Below are 20567 nucleotides of genomic sequence, written 5' to 3'. Positions count from 1 at the left end.
TCTTCCGAAAGCTTGTCAATTAGAATCTTCACTTAAGCACCATCTCTGTTTAAACTGATTGGGGCGGTGAATATCGAAAATTATCCATCTTTTTTCAGACCAATGGTATTCATCATCGTCTAATTTGTCCTCACACTCATGAATAAAATGACATAGTAGAGCGTCATCATAGGCATATTGTGAAAACAAGTCTTACTTTTTTAGGGCAATGTAAAACACCTTTTTTATTTTGAAATTATGCTTTTGAAACCTCTATTTATCTTATAAATCGCATGCCTACTCCTGTTCTTGCCCATCGATCTCCATTTGATTGTTTATTTCAACGGTCTCCTGATTATCATTTTTTACGTACTTTGGATGTCTTTGTTTTCCTTTTCTGCATCCATATAATAATCATAAATTGAATTTTCGTTCATCTCCATGTGTGTTCTTTGGTTATAGTTCCTTACATCTTGGTTATCGATGTTTTGACATTACATCTCATCGTATTTATATTTCCCGTCATGTCCGCTTCCATGAACATGTGTTTTCATTTGATAATTCTGAACAGATTGCAAAGGTCTCGAACACAACCCCTACCCAACCCGCTACTGTCACCCTCCCAAAATCTACTTCATCACCCACCACTACCCACTTTCCCCATCCTCTCAAACAGCCCCCATCACTCAGCTCTGCCACTCTAAATAGCCACCAGACCACAGCCTCCACCCAGCCTTTAGCCATCATCTCATGCTTATTTATCTAACCCTTATGATGCAGGTTTAGCTTGTCAATTGGTCTCATCTCCTCCTGGTCCTGGGGCACTTTCTAGTTCCTCCTCTGCTTCGCCCTCCTTGGCCAATATTTCTGCAGATTCGGTCTCTACTTACAACCCCTTCTCTGCTGATAGTCCTAATCTTGCACTTGCTTCTTCATCATCCTCTCCAGCTGGTCTGCAACTTATGGTCGATCTATCTTCTTATCAGCTGCCACAGGTCTCCTCACTGCCACCATCTTCCCCTGCATCTTCACCAGCAAGTAGCAGACATCCTATGATTCTCAGACTGCTGCAGCCGAAGACAGCAAATCCAATTGCTTCAGTTGCCGCCACCTCTACCTCCATACGAGTATTGCATTCTCCCTCTTCTAAGCCTTTTGCATTTTTTGATGCTAACTGGTATACAAATTGGCATAATGCTATGTGTGATGAGATCGCCGCTTTGCAATCTAATCACACTTGGTCTTTGGTTCCCTTTCATCCTTTAATGAATGTTGTTGGCTAATAGATGGGTATATTGGATCAAACATTGTGTTGATGGTAGTATTGAGCGCTATAAAGCGCGCCTTGTTGCTAGAGGTTTTACCCAGCAGGAAGGCATTGATTATTCTGAAATCTTCAGTCCAGTTATTAAGCAGGCCATCATCTAATTGGTTTTCTCTATCGCGGTTTTGCAAAAGTGGAAGATTCATCAGCTTGATATTCATAATGCCTTCCTCAATAGCGTTCTTACTAAAGAGGTCTACATGAAACAACCTTCAGGTTTCGTTGACTCTTCTCTTCCATCTCATGTGTGCAGATTGCACAAATCATTGTATGGTTTGAAACATGCACCGAGAGCATGGTACACTCGTCTAAGTGATTTTTTGCTCTCCATTGGTTTCCGAGCTTCTAAGGTTGACACCTCCTTGTTTATCTTATCTTATGGTACTAATATCTTCTATCTCCTGGTATATGTTGATGATATTCTACTTACAGGTAGCAAATCTGCTATGTTTCATCACCTAATACAGTTACTAAGCTCTAAGTTCAAGCTTCGTGTAAACCCCAGGAAAAATAAATAAATAAAAATAAAGAAATTCATGCATCTGGTTAATTAAAAAACAGGAATTCAGGAATTTTAAATATAAATTTCTGAGCGAAATAATTTGGGACATTATAATAAACTTAGTACTGTTGAGGGTTGGATTTAATTGAAGAGAATAATACACTCAAAGGAAAATGGGGGCCTAAATGCAAATAAGGGAAAATATAGAGTATAAATACTCTCTCCTCACCAAAAATCTGTAGGAACGCTAAGGAGAGAAAATATGGAGTTTAATACCAATTCTTAAGAAATCAAGAGAAAAACACTAAAATTTCAAGAACCCATTCAAGATTAGGAGTTTATATATGGGATAAACACTTGAGAGCAAAGGATTACCAATAGATTGAACAAGAAGAAAAGAAAGAAGGGAGTTGAAAATCTCCAACTGGTTGAAAGATCAAAATCTTAATTTGAACCAGGTAAGGTGTTCTAAACATGATCTTAAACAAATTCATTTCAAATTTGATAAAGAATTGATGCCTTGATATTAAATCATAGGTTAGGGTTTTTAGACATAAATTGGGGAAAAAGTACTTATTGTTAAGATTAAGTTAATTCATGTATGTGGTATGTAGTTTATGAAAGTATTGTGTGAAGGGGAGGGGGAGACGAATCTGGACAGACTTGTCTCCTGACTTTCGGTGAGATTTTAGGTAGGAGGATGAGGGAATTAGGATCGGGTTCCTCATAGAAATTGTTGATTTGAATGTTAGCTAATCAAGGAAACTGTTCTTGTTCAATTTGGAGATGTAGAACTCCAGTTCTAGGTTACCAACTAAGACTGAGTCGTGACTGATTATGTAGGACAGTAGGACTAATTAGTTAATGAGCAATTTTGACTATCTTGAAGGCAAAGCTGGGTTCTCCTCCCTTCAGAGAACTTGTAGCCTCGTGTTTTAGCTTTCTAACGAGATCAATCTCACTTAAAATGAAGTTTTATAACTTTAGATATAGTTAAAATCTAATGAATGTTTGGACAGTAACAGTTCAAAGTTAGACAATAATGGATGAAAATTGGACAATAACAGTTGAAAAGTGGACAGTAAGAGTTCAAAGTTAGTTATTAACAGTAAACTTTCACGTGAATACTATTTATAAGAATATAAAAGAATTGAGTCATATGAACACTTGCACATTGAGATACTAACTCTGAAAATATACATGATATGTGTGTGTGTGTGTGTGTGTGTGTGTTATTATGAGGAAATGAACATGCATAAAAAGTAACATATGAGTAATGGATGAATATGGATTCTCTATAATATTGGCTTGAAAGAATCATAACAAAAAACTTCCTTATGATTCAAGAGGAGCAACCAGGATTGGATCTTATGTTAGGGGAGGTCGCGAGACAAGCAAAGCAGGTGCGTGATTTTCCTTCTATTTGCACTTATACAATTTAAAATTCTTCTGGTGAATGCAATTACAATAAATGTCATGTTCAACGTAAATAAAGTCTAGTGATTTACAAGATTAGCTTCGGCTAATGACATCCGTGATAGGGTTGTCGGGATATAAATTACAAGATTAGCTTTGGCTGATGGCATCCGTGATAAGATTTCCAGGAGATGATTTACAATATTAGCTTCAGCTAATGGCATTCATGATAGGATTGTCAAGATATGAATTACAAGATTAGCTTCAGTTAATGGCATCCGTGATAGGATTTCAAGATTAGACTTTGCAAGGTCACCCAATTTATGCAAGTAAATAAGAGTATTCAAATTAAGAATATACAAATGAGTTTTAATTGGGTTTAAAAGATTTACAAGCATACTATAAGTTTTCTATTAGAATTCTTATGTATCCGATAGAAAATTTATACTCCATTCGTATTCATTACATGAGCATATATATATATATATATGTGTGTGTGTGTGTGTGTGTGTGTGTATTCTTTATCAACATAATGGTATGTTTATTTATGTAACAGGTGCATCAAATATCCAAGGAGATCATTAGTTTAGGACCTTACTTTGGGAAGCTTATGTAAATACTTAATTTAAACAAAAGAGAATTAACACGTTTATGTAGTATATTTTTTTGTAAACCTTGATGTATTTATAAAAGTTCAGCTTAGCATGTAGTATTTTAGTTATCTTGTAATTAACCCTTTTAAAATATTTAAGAACACTTATTATGTTGTAAATGCTTTATTTGCATGATAGTATTCATTTTCTTTTAAATTTTATGATATGATGTTTGGACTATGTTCAAATTGAACTTACTCGTAGGATACATTTATTGTGTAGATTGTATGAGGTGTGGAATTATGAGGTTTGATATAAGGTCCGAAATTATGGGACCTTGTGATGATGGGTTGATTGAGTAAATTGATAGTAGTCGATAACTTGGGATGTCCTAAATGCAAATGAAGCTCTGTCGAATTTTTGGTAATAAAAAAAAAAATTACCCTCAAATAAAAAGGATATGTTGGGAACTTTTAACATCGATCGAGTCGTACAGTCGAACTGTTACACTTCGTGACTTAGGTGTTGTTCACTATTTTTTAGGTATTGAAGTTTAGTCTACTGATATGGGTTTAATGCTGCGTCAACATAAATATATTCTTGACATCCTCACCTAAGCTAGTATGACTTTCTGCAAACCTGTTGATACTCCAGTCTCCCCTTTGAAAGTCACTCTATTACCGGATCACTCATTCTCTGATCCTACATGATTTCATCAAATCATGGGTGCTCTTCAATATCTTACCTTCACCCGTCCAGATATATGTTTCGTTGTTAATAGAGTCTGTCAGTTTATGCATGCTCCTACAAATTTTCATTGGGCCGTTATTAAGCGTATTATACGTTATCTTAAAGGTACGACATCTTATGGTTTTCATATTACTCGAGGCTCCTATTTTGCTCTACATGGATTTACATATGCAGATTAGGCTGGTAGAATTGATGATCGCAAGTCTACAGGTGGTTATCTTGTCTTTTTTTATCAGACGTTAATTTCTTAAGAATCCGGCAAGCAACGCACAGTTACTTGCTCCTCTACTGAGGCTGAGTATAAAGCCCTTGCTAATGGTACTGCTGAAGTCATTTGGATTCAATACTTGTTAACAGATTTGCAGGTTCCCTTAGTTTCTGCTCCTACCATTTGATGTGATAATCTTGGTGTGACCTATCTCTTAGCAAATCCTATCTTCCATGCTCGTACTAAGCATGTTGAAGTGGATTATCACTTTGTCCGTGACCGTGTTGCCAAGAAAGAGATTCAGATTCGTTTTGTTCCTTCTCAGGATCAACTTGCCAATGTTTTCACTAAACCGCTTCCTGTTGCATCCTTTACTGCTTTTCGGTTCAGGCTTCGGGTTGATCCCCCACCCTCATCTTGAGGAGGCATATTATAGAATGTATAGCATGTATATATCAGAATATGAAATTAATATAGGATTACTCCGATGTTGTAATCTCTATAGTTACTGTCGTGTTCTGTTGCATATATATAAATAGGAAAGTTGGCTAAGGCACAATCTAAAATATTCTATTATTGTCAACTGATTAGTTAAAAAATAGTCTATTTTTTTAATAAAATAATATCATTTTAAATTTTAATTTGTTTTTATATATATATAAAAAAAAAAAGTTGGTCCATATCTCGGTATAGTTACCAAGTTTGGCCTTACAACGACGACATTAAAGATCCATTTCATTTGAAGCTTCAAGAGGGAGGGCAAGATAAACTACTCTCGTTTTGAAAGCTGATTGCATTGGTCTCCATTCATTAATTCTCCATCTCCTCTGTCTTTTCTCGGCATGGGTCCTTGTCAAGAAGCAAAGATGGATCCAGCTCATTGCTCCCTTGATCTTGACTGGTAGTAATATATATTCTTCTATCTAAAAGAAGTCGACTCTCGAGAGGCGTAGGATCCTTTAATGAAGGGCCTTCTTGCTAATCAAACCACATTGGAATGGAATATTGGTGTTGTTTTTTAATTGATCAAGGGACCCTAGTTATCTAGTTTGTGAGGTTTCTTAATTTTGTGTTGAAAATTTGATGTATTAGGTTAGGAGATTTAATTTATATTGGCTGATGAGATGATATATATAGGTGATACTTGCCAACTTTTCCGTTACTGGGATTATAAGTTAAATTTCAATCCAAAAAAATGAGTTGTCATTTTTATTTTTATTTGTAGTATTGTGAAAAAATTTAAATTTAATTGTGAATTGAAAAGATGATGCATGTACTAAAATAATTAAAAATTATATTTATTTTTAATAAGTTTAATGTTTTCTCTAGTTGTTGTTAAATTAAATTTATTGACATCAATATCAGCTTTTCTAATTACTCGAACATGGACAATTAACAACTTGTTATCTCCTTCATCTTTTTTTTTCTTTTTTATGAATCTCTCTTCCTCATCTTTTTCAAATACAGAGACTAAATCATGAATAAAACAAAAAAAGAATTGAAATGAAAAATACACCAAAAATAGATGACGTGCTAGGGTTTTTGCGAAGAATACATTTAGGTCCTCTATCTTTAAAAATAATATAATTTATACAATTTTGGTCCCTTCAAATCACAAATTTAATTTTGGTACAAAAATTAATTTGCATTAATTTTCAATCCTTGATTAAAAAGATGTGAGAGACAGATTGCTAGAGTATAGCAGTGAGAGAGAAGGTCATTGTTCACACCATTCTCGACCATCAAAATGATTTTCTTGGTGTTTCTAGGCTTCATGCAGGCTTAATAGTAGTCGTTTAGAGTCTCAATATTGCTTGAAAACATGTCTAAGATGAGGAAGTCAGATCTAACCCCGTTTGATTTTGGGTTTTTGGACTTTTTTTGGTGTTTTTGATTGATGAATTGATTTTTAGGTGTTCCAAGGGTGTTCATTAGGTGTTTTGGATTCAAAGGACTTAGAAATTGGGTTTATTGGGGAAAACAAAATACTAACCTGATTTTTCAGCCACCACAATGGTAGTTGGAATCTAAACTCGTAGATGAAATGTTGCTTATGTATTTTTTTTTTAAAAAAATAATGTCCAACTCTTTAAAACATTAAAAAAAAAATCAAATTAAGAGTGTGTTTGGTATTGTGGTAGCTGTTGTGGTTGTGGTTTGAAAAAAGTTATTTCATAAAAAGTACTTTTAGTTAAGGTTGGTTTGAAAAAATAGGTGTTTGGTTAAAACTGTGGTTGAAGAAAAAGTAGTTTAATGTGTTTGGTTTAAATGCTTTTGAAATTGAGGTTATAAAATAATTTAAAAATATATATATTAATATTGATGGTTTTAAATTTAAATATTGTAAAATTAATTACTCCTATTACATCATGAAATAAATAATACTTTATATAAAATATTTTTTATTATTCCATTAAACTATTTATAATTCCATTACGTACAAAATTCATCCGATAAGAGCTACAGTTTTCATAATTTTTTGAGCGTGTAATAAAATTAGATAAAATATTATCAGATATAAAATTGATATTACTGTGCGAGTGAATTTAATTCACTCTATACTATTTTTTCGAGATAAAAAATATTGTTCACATCACAGTTCGAATGAATTTAATTCACTCTAAACTAATTTCTTTAAAAAAAAAATTAATACAATTAACACACTTAAAAAAAAAAAAAACATATGTGGACAATGCAAGTAAATTGCACTGTTTGTTATTTTTTAAAGTCTACAATGCATGAAAAGCAGGATTTCATAGCTTTTTATTTATAGTGTTTTGAGCGCAAAAATCACGTGGGCTCTATGTATAGTAAATCAATTTTTTCATTACCAAACAAATACAAATTGCATTTTAAATAAAATGCAGCCGCAGCTATATAAAGAAACAGAGTCTAAATCAAATACAAGAGCTCAGGTCTTGGTTTTGAAGGCCCACCCACGTGACAATAAGCTCTTCGTTACAATGGGTTGTGCCATAGGGCGCTCAGATAATATTTATAATCAAATGGCCCCACATTTGTTGAATTCTGCAGGATGAACTTGATAGTGAAGACAGCATCCATTACAAAGTCATGAATACTAAATACAAAGAAAGCCCATGAGTTGAAGTACAATGAAAAACTGCAAAGGAAACGGAAAGTACACAGACAATACAACGAAAGGCAACAATGAGAGAAATATAATGACACCGGATTGGGGCTAACTTGGTCCACTTGGAGTACTAGCGCAAGGAAAGGACTGCACAAATTGTTTGTACAAGAGTGAAGAGGAGCAAGACAGTTGCACTAAGAGTTGCTGTACTTCTCCAAAGGTTTCCAAAATATACCTCTCTAAAGTATGCGCTATTTTTCAACCAGGAGTTCTGGTAGTGTTTATCCAGCTGCGTGTAGAGGTTATAATAAATGGAATATTCTTCAGTAGTTTCTGCCGAAAGCTTGTCAATCATATCCCTCACTGAAGCACCATCTCTTTTTGTGTCAATGATGTTATTTTTAATGAGGAGATCCACATCTTTGGATGTGGCAACAAGAGTTTCAAGTAGCTTAACGTAATGGCAGATGTACTGATCTTCTCCTTTATAATGACACCACTCCAAGGCAATGAGATTGCCGAAGAGAAGTTCAGTGTGGTCGTCTATCTGAAGACGTGGTATGCGTAACTCACGTTTTGTAGAAGAAAATCTTACGTCAAGTAAGCATTCATTTCGAGATTTCTTAAAATTAATCGCTGCCTCATGCAGCTTGGTTGCGCTATAAAAATTTCCAATCGGTTCGTCACTCCTCAGATCTGGATGGTTGAAGGATAATGAAGATCTGACCAAATTGGTGAAATGTAATATCTCCTTGTTGTCGCTCGGCTTGTATGGACTCTTATTGTACCTATTTAAGTAATCGTAGGCAAGATTTAGAAAAGAATTATAACTTCCTTTGCCGTCTTGACGAAGATGGTCATATAATTTCTCAAGAATGAAGAATGGCAACTGATTCTCGAGCAGCAACAAATCTTGTCGAATCCGAAACCTTAACCCGCTTCTACTCAATAAGGAATCATCTTCATATTTTTTAGAATCTTTATTCCTCAACAAGTACTCCAAGATGAAAACAGCATCCAACAACACCATTTTCACAAACGGATCACTTTCTGCAACTTTATGAGAACCATCTTCATAACATTGGCGGATGTTCTCCTCTTGCAGTTTAATGGTGTTCGAAATTTTCTGCAGGAACTTCACATGCTGCTCACTTGTTTCCCCTACCCTGCTACCGAATTCTTTCAAATAACTCTTCTTTTTCTTATTCATGGGCTGCAAATGCTCCTTGCCATGGTGAATAGGACCTATAGAAACTTTTTGAGGAGTATAGATGGCTTCATTTGATTCGCGAAGTGCATCAGGAACACTGTAGATATTAATTGGACTGTCCCCGCTTTTACATACAACTACTCCAGCTTCAACATCCGAGTACAGCTCTTCAAATTCTTCCCGTTGAATGAGCTCAACAAAATTTTCTGCATTGTATGGATTCTCAACAAAATTATCTTGGTGAAAGAATGTTCCGGAAGGAATTTCAGCATCTTCTCCATGGTAGTCTGCAGCTGAAAAATACGAGGAATGAATTCCGGCATTATCTCCATGGTAATGATCTTGAGTATCAAATGAAAAATATGGCGAACGAATTTCAGCATTAACTCCAAGGTAGTCTCCACCACTTGAGAAATATGGTGAACGAATTTCAGCATTAACTCCAAGGTAGTCTCCACCATTTGAGAAATATGGTGAACGAATTTCAGCATTATCTTTGAGGTGTTCTTGATCAATAGAAAAGTATGGTGAACGAATCTCTCCCATCTATCAAATTTTGCTGTCCAGTAACATAAATAAACAACAGTTACGTACTAACAATAGAATCTATTTCACAAAAATATCACTTATTTCTACGCGTTTGAATTTTTTTGCTTATGCAACAGAACACAGTGCTAATATTTGCTGTTAGTTTCCAATGAAACTAAGTGATTTATCTGACAAGATAATGGATTAGTTCACCAAAATTTATTAGGATAAAAAAAAACTATTTTTATTTATCTCTTTTATGTAACGACAAGTTTATATAGATTTAAAATATTTTAATGAAATTATATGACTATTAATAATACAGTTATATTTTGAATTAAACTGAATAATTATTATTTAATTTTATCCAAACATTAACAAATATAAAAATTAATTAAAAAAATAATCCATTAAAGAATTATTTTGTATTATAAATAATTAAAATTAAACTTCAAGTGTCAAGTATCTTCTATTTTGTATTATAAATATTTATATAATAATATTAGAAAGCACACTAAATTAAGAAGCTTACCCACTATAATTTTCATTTATTTTACTATATAATAAAAATTCACAGTTGGAAACATTTAAAAAATATATATTTTTAATATGAGATAAAAAAAATTATTTTCTTCTTTATTCCCTTAAAAACTAAACCAACGTTAAACTCAACAATTAACAAAGAAAGAAGTATACCTCTTAATTAATCATTAAACCCGATATTCACACGAGGGTAGGGTCAGGTTGCTCATGGTAATTTATTTAATTAACGGGTTAATTAACAACTTACATCATGCAGTAATTTAAAAACTAGCTTTATTGAAATAAAAAGAAATTATACGCTGAATAAAAATAATGAAAGGGAAAAAAAAACAAAGAGAAACCGAGTACCTGGCCTGTGAAAAACAGTAATAATATTTTACAAATGGAGATCAAACAGCAGAGCTTCCTCTGATCCTGGACGCAATATATACTACTTTAGCTGAAAAATGGCAGCCTCTCTCACACTTCCATTCTCTGTACGTAACTTGTGTCTCATGTGCATGTTATATATAGGAGAGGAGGAGTAATCACCTCTCCACTACTCTCATAATTCATTTCACTAATGTAAAAATTAATTAATTAAGAGCATCTTTAATTGATTGTCGGTGTCAATATTTTATTACGTTCCAAAACAATTTCTATTTTATGCCACCTTTTTTTCTCTCTATTACAGTTGGCCCATGTGCAAGACACTTCAATAAAAATATTTACACATAGTTTGTTTTTATTTACCAAATGTTCCATTATCCACAATGGGGCAAGAGAGGGGCAATTGCCCCCTTAGTCTTTTTTATTTTTAAGTATTTTTTTTTATATTAAAATATTAATATAATAACTTTATAGGTTTAGTTTTTTTAATTTATTAGCTGCTAATTGATCCAAGCTCTGTTTTATTTTTCACTATTGTACCTACCTCTTTCTTTTCTATAAAATTTCTCTTCAAGCCCTAAACTATTAATTAGTTAAGTAAACAACTTCTTATGCTTCATGTTTTAGAAAAGTTTTCTTCATCTTTTCTATTTGTTTCATTATCTAATTTTAGTTTTATTTTCTTATAACTAGTTATTGAAAATGCTGGGGTTTATAATAATTTTTTAGTTTCTTGAGTTAATATGTGTATATGCTAATTGATATAGATTGAAATGAGTTTTGATGAATTGATATGTGTATGGGTAATATCATATTCTAATAGATATAAATTGAAATGAGTTTTAATGAATTGATAAGTATTTTACTATGAATTTTATATGAAAACTGATGGTGATAAATTTATTAGTGATTAAAAATGAAGTACAGGACAACTCAAAAAATTAAAAATATTATAAATAAATTAAAAAAAATATATTTAATATTTATATTTAATCTACTTGTACAAAACAACAAGTCACCAACAACAACATCAATTATAAATAATTTACCTTTATCATTTAAAAAATTATAGCTACACAACTGCCTTAACCTCTCATAGGAATAATAAAAAGGCATTGCCTAGAGTTGTTTACACTAATTATAACACCAGAAGAACAATATTTAATTTTCATTTCATCAGAGTAATGTATAGAAACAAAAATAACAGTTCACGCATGGGGACAACCTTAGACTCTCGAAGGCCTTCATTAAAAAATAAACTTAGGTTTCAGCAATACGTCAAATGAGTTTCAACTTACAATTAAAAAATAATTAAGAAACAAATCATGAACCTAGCACGTTATATGGTTGGAACCCAGGCTCATAGATGAAGCTGTTTGGCACTGCAGTCCAAATAGTTTTTTGTAAAAATTTAAATTTTTTTTTTTTTTGTTAAAATTGAATTTGGTTTGTACTTTCTGGATCGTTTTGATGTGATGATATTAAAAATGATTTTTAAAAAATGAAAAAACATTATTGGCATGCTTTTCGGCACGAAAAGCTATTTGAAAAGCAACCGCTACCACACTCTTAAACACCCTCGAAAAATGGCTTGCCTCATCAGGTGACATATTGCTCACGTATATTTTAAAGAAAGAATGAAGTCCAACCCTTTAAAAAATTAAAATTAAAATAAAATCAAGTCCAAGGTCTTGGCTTGAAGCCCCCACCCACGTGCCAATAGGCTCTTCAATACAATGGGCTATGCCATAGGGCGTTCAGATAATATTTATAATCAAATGCTCCCACATCTGACAACTTTGCCTTTCTTTATCAATCCCGTCCCGTTATCACGTAGAAGTCGTTCACTTGGTCTTTGTTAGTAATATAATAGAATGGTCTTGTCATCGTTCTTGATTAGATTACAGCAGCTTTTCCGCCCGCATCATGTTGTGGGGGTAATTTCAAAAACTAATTTTTATTTAATCATGTAATAATTAAAATCAATATTCGTAAGAGTTAGAAAGATTTGGATTTTAAAAGGAAAAAAAAATGCATTTCTTAGATCAATGTCTTCATTCCCTTTTGAAAATAACTATAAAGTTACGTAGAGTTAAGCGTGAAAAAAACTATGATATTAAAAACTATGAAAAGCCATGGATGGAAGCTAAAAAAATAATCAAAAGACGGTAATTTCCAAACGAGAGAGAAACAATGACAGCTAGAGAGAGAAGAATACTACTCGTATATTATACATATTAGTGAGACAGAGAGAGTGAGAGAGGGAGGCTGCATTCAACAGATCAGTATAGCAATATCCAGGGAAGGAGCTGTGTGCTGCTTACAACAAAACAATTGCTTTCCTTAGGTAAAGGCACTTAGGTTCTTTGCGCACTAGCTACTTTTAGTGTTCTTTTTTCTTTCTGTTCATGTTCATCTTTTGTTTCACTATATATATTTGTTTAAAGTTTTTAATTAAGCCTTAATTTAGCGGTTCTTACTTCTTAATGATAAATGAAGTTTGTCTTTTAGGCTTTAACCCTCATGAAAGAGGTCGGTCTGTAGCCTTTTGAGTTCTCGATTACTTGGCTGATCTCCCCTACCCTGTGAGGTTAATTGTTCCATTATAACGAAAGATTAAGATTCTCTCGTAAGATCACAGTTGATAAGCTGTGTAAGATATCCATACATACTACTTCCGAAGGAATAGTGTACGTAGAAATATCCCAGCACACAACTTTCCTTCGGAAAAGGCAATTGCATTGCTTCAGCAATAAATATTCCAAAATGGTTCTATACTTGACAGAAAACAGTTTTGGCTTTTTGCAGAACAAAACTAAAACAAGATGGTCTTTAGCAAGGGAGAGTTGCATGTTTTCGTGGTTTTATTCGCTTGGGAGTGTTTTAATCTGTTTTGTCCACATTTCCTTATATTTTGTTAGGTTTTTTTTGTTGTTAAATTTTACAAAATTAGGTTATGACTCCTTAGAAAAACAAATTGAAAGCTAAAGCTGGAGGACCAAAAAAAATAGTGTATATATATATAAAAAAAAAAAAGAATAAAAGAATTTAGTATATGATGATGTTCTTAGTTCTCATGAATTCTGCCTCATCTTCAATGCAACCAATAAATAAATCAATGAAATGCCCAGATAGATCATTTCATGATAAAAAAGAGAATTCACATTTTTTTCATAAAACATTCAATTGACAATCTTGAAGCAGAATTCTTACTTCCCATGACGTAACTTAATCCCACATCTCAATTTGGGTTATTTAAGGCCAGTGGAGGTTCAACGTTCATAATTAAAACAAAACAAAAAAAATACTAAACACAGACAAATTGAACAAATAAATTGCTAGAGCTGAATCAAAACAATGATAAAATTACGGATCCACACGACTGCGATCATATCATAGATAATGTTAAAAAGCACTCTACATGATACACCTATATAATCTATGGATCAGGATGATGGAAAATTAACAATAGCCATAATACACATGTAATCTCCCATGATTTGCTCTGTATTTTTCAATGAACTTTCATGATCTTTCCTTGAAAATAGTTTCTTATACAGTTGTTTTGTTTTGATTTGTTTGATCTAGTCTTAAAACTTGTTAAGAGTGGCTGGAAAACAAAAATAAATCGTTTTAAATGTGAATTGAAATGAATGTAAGATTGTAGCAGCCATGGTACACTTGATTTGGAGATATATTTTTATTGCCAGTGATTCAATTGGTTGTATCTCTCCAGGACAAAAATCTGTTGACAAATGGAAAACAATATTAATACCCCAAGTGCTTCAAATAAGGATATTGGCATGGCAACACGTTCAAATAATGAAAACAGGATTGATAAGGCAAGTGCTTCAAACACGGGAAAGGAGATTGAAGCGGCAAGTGCTTCAAATGTTCTGAAAGATCTAGCAGATGGGATAGCAAGGTTCAAACCTGGAAAATGTCCCGAGCACTGTATCTACGAGGTACCCCGCTCACTTCGAAGCATAGAACCGAAAGCCTACACCCCACAAGTAGTATCACTGGGCCCTGCTCACTGTGGCCATGAGGAACTAGTGTCCATGGAGAAGCAGAAATTGAGATATTTAGGAGAATTCATGGATGGGAAGAAGGTGACATTGGACGATCTTGTGACCATAGTTCAGAAGAATGAAATGGAAATTCGAGGCTGTTATAACTTCAATCGTAGCTGTGACGATTTTGTAAAGATGATTCTGTTGGATGCTGTATTCGTCATCGAATTCTTGTTGCAGTTCTTTAACCTTCTCTGTGAAGAAGTTCCTATATTACCTGAGCCTCGGATGATGTTTGGTTTACAAGTGGACTTGATACTACTTGAAAATCAGCTACCTTATTTCATTCTGGAGAAAATATACGAGAAAACCTATGCAGACCCTGAAACACAAGCTAACCTTACTTTTCCTGAGCTTGTCGCCTTCTACTTTGGACATTACTACAGGATTTCACAGAGACCAAAAGTCAACTCAGTAGGGATAAATCATTTCACTGATTTTCTGAGATATTCTATGTTGAATGAATCCCTGGAGATATTACCTCGTCGTCCTAGTGCCAATGTCAAACTGAAATACAGTGCAACCATGCTTCATAAAGCAGGATTGAAGTTTGAGGCAACTGAAAACAGTTGTGTACTCGACATAAATTTTGTCAACGGAGTGTTGAAAATGCCACGCTTTGAAGTAAATCAGAGCTTCGAATATGTGACACGAAACCTCATGGCATATGAGCAGTGCCACTACCCATATAGTACTTACATATGCAATTACTTTATGTTAATGGACCATCTTATCAACACTGAAGAAGATGTGGATTTGCTGGTTAAAGTTGGGGTGATTGATAACTGGCTAGGAAACAATGCCATGGTTGCCGATTTGATTAACCGGCTTTGCGAGCAAATTAATGAATTTTTCACTTGTTATCATGATCTTTGTGTTGATTTGAATGCCTACTATGAGAACAGGTGCAACCATAGAAAGGCAACCTTGAAACTTGTATATTTCAGCAATCTTTGGAGAGGTACCGGTACTGTTGCTGCAGCTGCCCTGCTGATCCTCACTTTGATACAGACTGTATGTTCAATAATGTCACTTCTAGGTCCAAAGCAGCTGATCTAGTTTTATTACTACAGTCAGTATCTGGTTATGGTTTCCCATATGGTCTACATAATTGGTTTATATTTCAATACAGTTGCTTCTATAGGCTCGAAGCAGGAGGTTTAAAGCTACTGTAGTAGCAGGATTGTTTTCCGAGTAGTTTTTGTCAGCCTAATGCAGTGTTATGTTCTGCTAAAAGCAGTTGGATTTTTCTTTTACACTACTGATCTCATCATCATCATCATTGATAAAATATTAATCTCATAGTTACATCGATAAAAATTCAATTAATTAGTTTAACTCTGTTGGTTTTTGGTTCTACTAATAACTGTGGACCCGAGGGCTTCATGGAAGTTGAACATTCCTGTTCGTTGCCCTAAATATATGTTTATGTGATGAAGAGGAAAATGCTCAGCATTTCTGCACCTTATTCAAAATTCCTTAAGACCTCTAACATGGCTGCCTATATCATTCATTTTTTCTTCAATAAGTTTCTACTTTCTAGGTTACTACTCTTCTGTGGTTGTGTTAATTAGTCCTTGTAAATTCTTCATTTAAAAAAAAAAAGCATTTAATCCTTCACGGACATGACGATGGCGAGTGTAAATTTGTCCAAATCCTCCACAAAGTTGGTTGATCAAATCTGGTACCATAGCGTTGTCCTCTAGCCAGCTGACAATCAAATCCACATCTTCTTCAGTCTTGACAAGTGATCGCATATGTAATTAGTTGCATTTGGATAGTAATGGAACTGCTCCAAGGCCATATAATATTTCGAATTGTACATTCGAAAATGTTAATTTCCAGTGACCAAGCGTGGTATTTTCAACACCCCATTATCAAATCTTATGTCAACCAGATGGTTATTATCAACAAACTTAACTCCTGCCTTAACGAGCGTGGTTGCCTTATATTTGAGTTCCATAGGAAAATCAAGGTTTCGAGGACTAGGCTCAATCAACATAGAACACCTTACCAAATCAGTGAAATGTCTTCCTTCCCGTGGATGAGGTTTTGCCTCCACTGCAGGGTAGTTATAGATAAGCTGAAGAAATGTAGGGTAATATCTCTTGTCATACTGTTTCTCAACAATTAAGTACGGTAGTTGATTTGAGTAGTATCAATTTTTGCTTTCCTAAGATAATTTTTGACTCTTTACGATGGAGATTTGTTGAATTCTGCAGGATGAACTTGATAGTGAAGACAGCATCCATTACAAAGTCATGAATACTAAATACAAAGAAAGCCCATGAGTTGAAGTACAATTAAAAACTGCAGAGGAAACGGAAAGTACACAGACAATACAATGAAAGGCAACAATGAGAGAAATAAAATGACACCGGATTGGGGCTAACTTGGAGTACTAGCGCAAGGAAAGGACTGCACAAATTGTCTGTACAAGAGTGAAGAGGAGCAAGAGAGTTGCACTAACAGTTGCAGTACTTCTCCAAAGGTTTCCAAAATATACCTCTCTAAAGTATGCGCTATTTTTCAACCAGGAGTTCTGGTAGTCTTTATCCAGCTGCTTGTAGAGGTTATAATAAATGGAATATTCTTCAGTAGTTTCTGCCGAAAGCTTGGCAATCATATCCCTCACTGAAGCACCATCTCTTTTTGTGTCAATGATGTTATTTTTAATGAGGAGATCCACATCTTTGGGTCTGGCAACAAGAGTTTCAAGTAGCTTAACGTAATGGCAGATGTACTGATCTTCTCCTTTATAATGACTCCACTCCAAGGCAATGAGATTGCCGAAGAGAAGTTCAGTGTGGTCGTCTATCTGAAGACGTGGTATGCGTAACTCACGTTTTGTAGAAGAAAATCTTACGTCAAGTAAGCATTCATTTCGAGATTTCTTAAAATTAATCGCTGCCTCATGCAGCTTGGTTGCGCTATAAAAATTTCCAATCGGTTCGTCACTCCTCGTATCTGGATGTTTGAAGGATAATGAAGATCTGACCAAATCGGTGAAATGTAATATCTCCTTGTCGCTCGGCTTGTATGGACTCTTATTGTACCTATTGAAGTAATCGTAGGCAAGATTTAGAAAAGAATTATAACTTCCTTTGCCGTCTTGACGAAGATGGTCATATAATTTCTCAAGAATGAAGAATGGCAACTGATTCTCGAGCAGCAACAAATCTTGTTGAATCCGAAACCTTAACTCGTTTCTACGCAACAAGGAATCATCTCCATATTCTTTAGGATATTCTTTATTCCTCAACAAGTACTCCAAGATGAAAACAGCATCCCGCAACACCATTTTCACAAACCGATCACTTTCTGCAACTTCACGAGAACCATTTTCATAACGTTGGCGGATGTTCTCCTCTTCGTTTTTAATGGTGTCCCAAATTTTCTCCAGGAACTTCACATGCTGCTCACTTGTTTCCCCTACCCTGCTACCGAATTCTTTCAAATAACTCTTCTTTTTCTTATTCATGGGCTGCAAATTCTCCTTGCCATGGTGAATAGGACCTATAGAAACTTTTTGAGGAGTATAGATGGCTTCATTTGATTCGCGAAGTGCATCAGGAACTCTGTAGATACAATAATTCTCATCATTAATTCGGCTTTCCGCCTTTTTTTTCCAATTGTTTTCCTCCAGCTTCAAGATCCGAGTACAGTTCTTCAAATTCTTCCCGTTGAATGAGCTTTTCTGCGTTGTATGTGTTTTGAAGAATATCCTGCTCAACAAAATTTTCTGCATTGTATGGATTCTCGACAATATTATCTTGGTGAAAGAATGTTCCGGAAGGAATTTCAGCATCTTCTCCATGGTAGTCTGCAGCTGAAAAATACGAGGAATGAACTCCGGCATTATCTCCATGGTAATCTTCGAGGTGTTCTGGATCAATAGAAAAGTATGGTGAACGAATCTCTCCCATCTATCAAATTTTGCTGTCCAGGAACATAAATAAACAACAGTTACGTACTAACAATAGAATCTATTTCACAGAAATATTTCTACGCGTTTGAATTTTTTTGCTTATGCAGCATAACACAATGCTAATATTTGCTGTTAGTTTCCAATGAAACTAAGTGATTTATCTGACAAGATAACGGATTAGTTCACCAAAATTTAGTTAGGACAAAAAAAAGTGTAAAAGATCTTTAAATTCCTAAAAGATTTTATTTTTGTTAACAAGGGAAATTAATTCATACTATTGAACTATTTCTGTTATGTTATTCACATATTCTCACCATAAAGTGAACCTCCCTAGCTGGTTAATGTTTAGGGTGTTTGTGTTGGAAATATTTTGGATATGAAAACAAATAAAGAATAAAATCAATAGGTAAAAAGCACTTTTTTAAAATGTTTATCTATTTTCACACCGAGACAACATCTTTAAGGCTCTAAAAAAATAAAAACAAAATACAGAGGGAAAAAAAAACTTTTCTTTTATTTATCTCTTTATGTAATAATAAGTTTATATAGATTTAAAATATTTTAATGAAATTATATAACTATTAATAATACAGTTATATTTTGAATTAAACTGAATAATTATTATTTAATTTTATTCAAACATTTATAAATATCAAAATTAAATAAAAAAAAATAACCCATTAAAGAATTAATCTCACTACAAATTAAAACTTCAAGTGTCAAGTATCTTCTAATTTATATTATAAATATTTATATAATAGTATTACAAAGCACACTAAAAGAAGCTTACCCATTATAATTTTCACTTAATTTACTATATAATAAAAATTCACAATTAAAAATATTTTTTAAAAATTATTTTTAATATGAGATAATATTTTACAAATGGAGATCAAACAGCAGAGCTTCCTCTGATCCTGGACGCAATATATACTGCGCAATATATACTGCTTTAGCTGAAAAATGGCAGCCTCTCTCACACTTCCATTCTCTGTAACTTGTGTGTCTTGTGCATGTTATATATAGGAGGAGGAGTAATCACCTCTCCACTACTCTCATAATTTATTTCACTAATGTAAAAATTAATTAATTAAGAGCATCTTTAATTGATTGTCGGTGTCAATATTTTATTACGTTCCAAAACAATTTCTATTTTATGCCACCTTTTTTTTCTCTTTATTACAGTTGGCCCATGTGCAAGACACTTCAATAAAAATATTTCCACATAATTTGTTTTTATTTACCAAATGTTCGATTATCCACAATGGAGCAAGAAGGGGCAATTGCCCTGGTCTTTTTTTTTTAAATTATTTTTATATTAAAATATTATTATAATAATTTTACAGGGTTAATTTTCTTTGTTAGCTGCTAATTAATCCAAGCTCTTTTTCATTTTTCACTATTGATCCAACCAACAAACGAGAGCTTGTGAAAGTGCATTGTAATTTGTCGTATATTTTATATAAGAGTTCATTTATTGATCACCTATAAGTCAATACTATGCAAAACATCAAATTTATCAGGAGTCTGACTTTCATGACATCTCAAACTTTTTATCACAGTGGATCGTTTGGAGCAACTAGTTGCTTGCTCGGTTTCTTCTACTAACCAAACCAGCCAAATTAGATTTTCTAGTAAAATACACGGTTCAGGGTTTGTATAGCATAATGTTCCAAATTAGATATTGTATATGTACAGCCAATAGTTCTTCCTCAAGCATCATGTAGCTGCCCCTAGTTAGCTAGAAGAAGGAGAAGGTACTAAAACAAACAAGCAGGTAGCAGCCTAGTATTATAGAACTTGGTGTTTTGATCTAGAAAAAAAGAACTGCAACCAAACTTTAATAGGAATACATGGAGTAATAAAAAATAAAAAGCTATAACCGAACTTCATCCCTTGCAAAGTAAGTGGGGGGAAGGCGAAAACCCTGACCATTTCAGGGTACAAAGGTGATCGAAGGTTTATTGTTAATGCATACTATGTGAGCTTTGTAACACTGAAATTAAGAAACCTTCAATGATTTGGGAGCTTTAAACGTTGTCAGTTGTTGGAA

The 20567-nt window shown here is 33.7% G+C and overlaps 3 protein-coding genes across 3 annotated transcripts; 1 reads left to right on the top strand and 2 right to left on the bottom strand.

The window, feature by feature from the left end:
* Positions 1-7993: 7993 nt before the first annotated feature.
* Positions 7994-9073, bottom strand: LOC118041937 (UPF0481 protein At3g47200). The gene has a single exon (XM_035049447.2). It carries the CDS (start codon positions 9071-9073, stop codon positions 7994-7996), a length of 1080 nt encoding a protein of 359 aa, XP_034905338.2.
* A 5154-nt stretch (positions 9074-14227) lies between these two features.
* On the top strand, positions 14228-15840 carry LOC118041946 (UPF0481 protein At3g47200). The gene has a single exon (XM_035049461.2). The coding sequence runs from the start codon at positions 14269-14271 to the stop codon at positions 15643-15645; it is 1377 nt and encodes a 458-aa protein (XP_034905352.1). The 5' UTR covers positions 14228-14268; the 3' UTR covers positions 15646-15840.
* Positions 15841-16987: 1147 nt separating this feature from the next.
* On the bottom strand, positions 16988-18512 carry LOC118041938 (UPF0481 protein At3g47200-like). The gene is made up of 2 exons (XM_073404431.1): positions 18250-18512; positions 16988-18164 (listed from the first exon to the last, which is right to left on the bottom strand). The coding sequence occupies exons 1-2, from the start codon at positions 18510-18512 to the stop codon at positions 16988-16990; spliced, it is 1440 nt and encodes a 479-aa protein (XP_073260532.1).
* Between the last annotated feature and the right edge of the window lie 2055 nt (positions 18513-20567).

Source organism: Populus alba, chromosome 14, assembly GCF_005239225.2.
Source record: "Populus alba chromosome 14, ASM523922v2, whole genome shotgun sequence".
Taxonomy (NCBI): Eukaryota; Viridiplantae; Streptophyta; class Magnoliopsida; order Malpighiales; family Salicaceae; genus Populus; species Populus alba.
The sequence above is the reverse complement of the archived record's forward strand: the minus strand, read 5'-3'. Positions and strand labels throughout refer to the sequence as shown.